The 6,263-nt window shown below is 67.7% G+C and overlaps 1 protein-coding gene across 1 annotated transcript; it reads left to right on the top strand.

The window, feature by feature from the left end:
• Positions 1 to 1,468: 1,468 nt before the first annotated feature.
• Positions 1,469 to 4,565, top strand: PIM3 (Pim-3 proto-oncogene, serine/threonine kinase). Its single transcript, XM_055560142.1, has 6 exons — positions 1,469 to 1,829; positions 1,989 to 2,098; positions 2,187 to 2,237; positions 2,316 to 2,685; positions 3,227 to 3,403; positions 3,480 to 4,565. Exons 1-6 carry the CDS (start codon positions 1,745 to 1,747, stop codon positions 3,665 to 3,667), a joined length of 981 nt encoding a protein of 326 aa, XP_055416117.1. The 5' UTR covers positions 1,469 to 1,744; the 3' UTR covers positions 3,668 to 4,565.
• The last annotated feature ends 1,698 nt before the right edge of the window (positions 4,566 to 6,263 follow it).

The raw sequence follows: 6,263 nt of genomic DNA, 5'->3' as shown, positions 1-6,263 counted from the left end.
GGTCCCCGAGAAAAACCCACAAGAAGATGGGAGTCTCTGGACTCCACTGCAGAGGTGGGCACCCTGCCTTCGATTTGACCCTGTGAGTAGCTCTTACCAGCCTGAGGTCCGTGGTGCACTGGCCAGCCCTGGCCCTGGCCTCATGTCCACACAGCAGGAGGGTGGTGGACAGAGCTCCAGGAAGGTAAAAACCCATGAGCTGCACCAGCGCAAGTTCCACTCTCTGCCCTGGGGCAGGGACGGTGGCAACGAAGCCGTGTGACTTGGGGCTGGCTGGGCAAGCTGAGGGAGCCAGCAGGCTGGCAAGGGCCTCTGCGGCACATGCTTGGAGGGCACGCCTGAAGGCAACCTCAGGGGGGCCCAGGGATGCGGCTGCAATGATGTGACCCCAGCCTGGCCTCCAGGGGCCACACCAAGTACCTGCAATGCCAGAAGGACCAGCACCTTGACCTCTTGGCTCCCCCAGTCCTCAATCCTCTCTGGATGGCTGTGGGAAGCAGTGGGCGTCCTGGGCTCAGCCAGGGGGCTGGCAGATGGCTGCTCACACCTGAGCTACTCAGGCCGGTGGTGACCTTGGGCTGAGGTCGGCAACCCGTGGGGCCGGATGGGTCTGTGCTGTACAGAAGGCGGAGAACGGGCTCAGGTCCAGACCACGGCCGTGAAGACCTGGGCTAATGCCAGCCCTGACACAGGCGGTCAAGGTGGCCTCCCTGGTAAGGTGGACAGCGGCTGGGTCTGGTGCGTAGCCAGGTGGGTGGAGCGCAGGGGAGGGCCCTGCAGGCACGGGGACAGCAGGGCAAAGGTCCCCGAGGGCAGGCACGGTCAGAAAGGCCCTTGGGCTGCAGGTGTGCGGTCAGGCCGAGTGGGGATTGTGGCCCGGGGTGGGCAGGACACTGCCCACCCCAGGCGGGGGTTTCGAGTCCGGGGGCGCTGCCTGCCCAGGGGGGACGAGCACAGCCCGGGGTACCGGAAGCTGACTCCCGACTCCCGCGGCTCCTCGCAGCCCAGCCGCTACATTCCCTGCGAGGCCACCGGCGCCTGGCCGGTCTCGCCGGTGACCTTCCCAGAGCGGCCTAGGGCGGGGCTCTGGCCGCGCCCCGCCCGGGTGTCGCCATTGGCTAGGCCCCGTGCCCTTCGCAAACGCGGGCTCCCGTTGGCTCCCGCGGCCCCGCCCCGCCCGGGTGTCGCCATTGGCTAGGCCCCGTGCCCTTCGCAAACGCGGGCTCCCATTGGCTCCCGCGGCCCCGCCCCGAGCGCGGGAGCTGCGCGGACGCGGGCACCCGTGTGCGCGCGGAGGAGTGAGTCGCTCCATCGCGCAGTGCGCCTCCGCGGCCTCGCTCCCGCCAGCTAGTCCCAGCCGGCTCGCCGCGCCCTCGGTCCGCCCCGCCCACCCCGGAAGGCGCGCCACCGCCCGGGCGGAGGGGGCGGGGCCCAGTTTGGCCCGCCCCCGCGGAGGGATACGCGCGGCCGCGGCCCAAAACCCCAGGGCGCGGCGGCCGGCGCGTGTGAACGGCTCGGCCTGCGGCGCGTCCGCGCGGTCCACGCGGGGCTTTGCCGGGCACTGCGCCGCGCGGGCGGCCTCGCCCGAGCTCGGAGACCGGCGCGCCCTACCGCTTTCCTGGTCGGGGCTCCGCGCGGTCCCGGGAGGTCGCCCTCCCGCGTCCGCCGCCGCGCGGGGAGCCGGGCCGGGCGAGAGGCGGCGCGGAGACCTGGAGCCGAGGCCCGCGCCCGGCCGCCGCCCGCGATGCTGCTCTCCAAGTTCGGCTCCCTGGCACACCTGTGCGGGCCGGGCGGCGTGGACCACCTCCCGGTGAAGATCCTGCAGCCAGGTATGCGGCGGCGGGGTCTGGAGCGCACTAGGGTCGGCGGGCCGGGGACCTGGGGCACACTAGGGTCGGGGGGCCGGGGTCTGGGGCACATTCGGGTCCGGGGGAGACCGGGGGCCGGGTTCCCCAGCCGCCCCAACCCTGCTTGTGGGTTCCCCACAGCCAAGGCGGAAAAGGAGAGCTTCGAGAAGGTGTATCAGGTGGGCGCCGTGCTGGGCAGCGGCGGCTTCGGCACGGTCTACGCTGGCAGCCGTATCGCTGACGGGCTCCCGGTGAGTCTGGCCGCCGGGCACCCGGGATTGTCGACCCGCGCGCGTCGTTGCGTCCTCGTGGGCCTGACCACTGGTTCCCTCTCCCCAGGTGGCCGTGAAGCACGTGGTGAAGGAGCGGGTGACCGAGTGGGGCAGCATCGTAAGCACAGGCGGGGGCGCCGGGCGGAGCGGGGGGCACGGGAACCAGGTGGAGCGCGCTGACCGCCGTGTCCCCTAGGCCGGCGCGGTTGTGCCGCTGGAGGTGGTGCTGCTCCGCAAGGTGGGCGCGGCCGGCGGCGCGCGCGGGGTCATCCGCTTGCTGGACTGGTTCGAGCGGCCCGACGGCTTCCTCCTGGTGCTGGAGCGGCCCGAGCCGGCGCAGGACCTGTTTGACTTCATCACGGAGCGCGGCGCCCTCGACGAGGCCCTGGCGCGCCGCTTCTTCGCGCAGGTGCTGGCTGCCGTGCGGCACTGCCACAGCTGCGGGGTCGTGCACCGCGACATCAAGGACGAGAACCTGCTGGTGGACCTGCGCTCGGGCGAGCTCAAGCTCATCGACTTCGGCTCGGGCGCTCTGCTCCGCGACACGGTCTACACCGACTTCGACGGTGAGCGCCCTCTTCTCGGGCAGGGCCGAGGGGCTGGCGACTGTTGGGGCCGCGCGCTGCGCCGGCTCGCTCGCGAGCGTGGCCAGAGTGGGCTCTCGGGCCGTTGTGGCCGGTGGGTGGGGGCGCGGGGTGGGCTCTGGACTCTCTTGGCCCAGCCGGGAGCCCGGCGCCGCCGTGAGCCTTGTCTCCGCGCGCGCGCGCGCGAAGCGTGGGGGCGCAGCGCAGAAATGCCCGCATTGCGGAGCCGGGGAAGCCGGGGCTCCCCGCCCCTCCCGTATCCTCACCTCACATCTGTTTGTTGTGAAACCCGAGCCCGAGCTCACGTGACCTGCCGCCCGCGCCGGGCCAGCTGGGGGGGCGGGGCGCCCGGGAGGCCCCGCCCGCCGGGGTTTTTCCAGGGCGAGGAGGGGCAGGATGTCGTGGCTGCTCAGTCCTCTGGCTCCGCCTCGGAGAGGATCCGCCGGGAGTGCGGGCGCTGCGTTTGTATGCCTTGTCGGCCGCTGCCCCGGGGCGGGCGTGCTAAGTCCCGCGTGTACTGCAGGCACCCGCGTGTACAGCCCCCCGGAGTGGATCCGCTACCACCGCTACCACGGGCGCTCGGCCACCGTGTGGTCCCTGGGTGTGCTACTCTACGACATGGTGTGCGGGGACATTCCTTTCGAGCAGGACGAGGAGATTCTCCGGGGCCGCCTCTTCTTCCGAAGGAGGGTCTCCCCAGGTGTGTGGGGGCGCTGGGCCGGCCGCGGGGGTGGGGGGCGTGGCAGGCCTCGTGCTGATGCTCTTCTCCTCCTCAGAGTGCCAGCAGCTCATTCAGTGGTGTCTGTCTTTGCGGCCCTCGGAGCGGCCCTCGCTGGACCAGATCTCTGCCCATCCCTGGATGCTGGGGGCCGAGGGGGGCACCCCAGAGAGCTGCGACTTGCGGCTCTGTGCCCTGGATACCGACGACGGGGCCAGCACCACCTCCAGCAGTGAGAGCTTGTGAGCAGGGCCTGCCCTGACCAGGCTATCTGCTCCTTTTCGAAAGCGGTGATCTCTGACCCCTGGTGACCTTTGCCTTTGGCACCAACCCGTTTCCTTTGCTTTGAGTGCCTTTTCGAACGCTGCTCTCACGGGACTTGGTTTTCTCAAGCTCTGTCTGTCCAAAGACACTCCGGACCAAGCCAGGTCTACCTGCCCACCACCGGCGCTTGACCCGAGACCGTCCCTCTCCTGTGCAACTCCAGAGCGGGTCCTGACCGCCCGGGCGCTTACGCGTCTGACGAGTTGGACCAGGAGCACTCTTGAGCCTGTGGCCTCATCTCACCTGGGCACAGGGCCCCTCGTGACCCCCCCGCAGCGTCTCGGTGTTCGTCTGGGCGCGACTGTGCACAAGCAATGCAGCGTTCAGGCCTTGCCGCCCGCCCACCCGATGCGCGTGCGCGTGCAGGCATCTTATTTATGGTGTGACCCCGAGGAGGGCTATTTATTGTTTAATTTATTTGTTAAGGTTCCTCCCTCCCAGCAGCCCTACCTCCTTAAGGCCTGTGGGCAGAGGAGAGGGGTGGCTGTGCGTGTGGACCCCAGGCCCCAGTCCTTCCTGTGTCTGTCCCAGGTGGGCTGGTACAGCGGCTAATTAAGGGGCATGGTGACCCTGCCGCCTCGAAGCCCTGCGCCTAGGGGGCGGGCTTTAAATTATTGACATTGTACAGTCTGCTTGTTGGCTCTGGAGGTTGGGGGTGGGGGGCAGAGTCGCAAGCCTTTAATTTATTTCAGCAGCTGTGTGTGTGTGATCCCGGTGTGCGTAGGCACTGTGGATGGGGGTTTCTTTCAGTTCAAAAGCGAGATGTCTGGAAATCATATTTTTTTATACAGGTATTTCAATTAAATTGTTTTGTATTAAACAGACGTTTTGTGTTTTCTGGGCTAGTCTGGGGTAAGAGGGGAAGAGGTTTGGGGAGAAGGTTTGGGGAGACGGGGCCTCTGGTCCCTTCGTAACACTCTTCGCTTTTTTCCTGGAGAAGGCGGCAGGGTGAGGGGCTCAGGCGCTTCCCTCCCAGCGTTGGCCTCCCTGCCACCCCCTTTCTCTGACCTGCTGCGCCCTGGGGAGTGGGTAACATGCTGTGCCCTCAGGGCCCCTGAGAGAGGAGCTGGGTCTGGGTGGCGGGAGGGTCATTGCCAGCCCTAATCTGGAGCCTTGTCTGGTTTCCTTCTGCGCTGAAGGTTCTGAAGGATGGGTAAAAGTTTGCCAAGAGACGGAGACTTCCAAATGCAGAGAATGCAGGTGGCCGTGGTTGGGTCTTGGCCTGACAGGTGCAGGGTGAGGTGGTGGGCGGGAGCCGTGGCCAAGTCCAGGTGGGAATGCGTGCACGAGAGTGTGGGGCCAGGGGGGCTGTGGAGGGTCTGGCATTGCCTGCCCCGTGCCCCCTCCATGAGAATCCTCTGCCGGGGTAGTGAGTGGGGCACCAGGGGGGCAGTAAGGAAGTTGTCCAGACAGGCCAGTGGGGCCAGGCACACAGCCCGGAGCCCAGAGCACAGGCCCGGGTGTCCAGCTCACAGGCCTGCTGGAAGGTCCTGGGAACAGACCTGGGCCAGAAGCGTTCAAGGGTCAAAGGTTAGAGCAGAAGTGAGAGGTTGTAGAAAGTGAAGCTGGAAAACCTTTCTGGTGGGCAGGGGTGGGGGCTCCTGGCTGGGCCATTCAGGGACTCAGTGGCTTTTCGTGGCCTGCCTGGGGCCGGGGGTCTCCCCAGGGGCTGCTCCTGAGGCCAGGCATCCTGGGGGGCCACCCAATGTGGGTGGGTGCCCTGGAGACTGCCCACATCCTCCCAAGCCCCTCCCAGGAACAGGACACTCATGGTGGAGGACAGGCACCCCCAGTCTGGTGACAGTGACCCCATGTCACCATGCTCCTGGTCCCCACTTGCAGCGGAGGGTGCTGGGCTGGTCTTGGGCACCCCATCCATTTACACCCCATGCTCCATCAGTCCATCCACCGGGCATGGGGCCCAGTCCAGCCATGGGGAGTGGGAGGCACCCCCCCATCTAGTCTTCAGGTGCTGTAGCCAGCTGAGAAGGCAAAGAGGCTCCCAGAATCAGGGGCCCACTTGCCAGGTCGGCCTGTGCCCCTGGCGTGTGCAGGCCCCCTGTAGGGGTGGGGTTTGTCCTACTGGTCAGAACTAGGCCTGTCCGTCGGGCCTGGGACGGGGGGCAGGGAGAAGGGGCTCCTCTGACCCAGGGCCTCTGGGGACCAGGACGAGGCTGTTCCTGCGGGCAGGACCCCCAGCCCCCCTTGAGGCTGCTGGCACCGTGGGTGGTGTGCACAGCCTGGGGCTGGAGCAGTGGGGACAGGATGCCTGAAGAGCGCAGAGGGCAGGACCCCACCCCTGCCTGGCCCCCCAGGCTGCCAGCTCGTGGGCTTCTCCCTGCGGCCCTGCTCCAGAGGCTGCCCTGTCCAGAGGCTCTGCTCCACCAGGCTGGTCCCCCATCTCCACTCGGCTTTAACATCTCGGCCAGTTTAGTACTCAGCCTCCCTTAGAACCACCTGCTCACAGCTCGCCCTCGGGGGCTTCCCTTGGGAAGCATGGAAGCCCGGCATGCCGTGC

The sequence above is a fragment of the Bubalus kerabau genome, chromosome 1 (assembly GCF_029407905.1).
Source record: "Bubalus kerabau isolate K-KA32 ecotype Philippines breed swamp buffalo chromosome 1, PCC_UOA_SB_1v2, whole genome shotgun sequence".
In the NCBI taxonomy this organism is placed as follows: Eukaryota; Metazoa; Chordata; class Mammalia; order Artiodactyla; family Bovidae; genus Bubalus; species Bubalus kerabau.
This window is presented reverse-complemented; position numbering and strand designations above follow the sequence as displayed.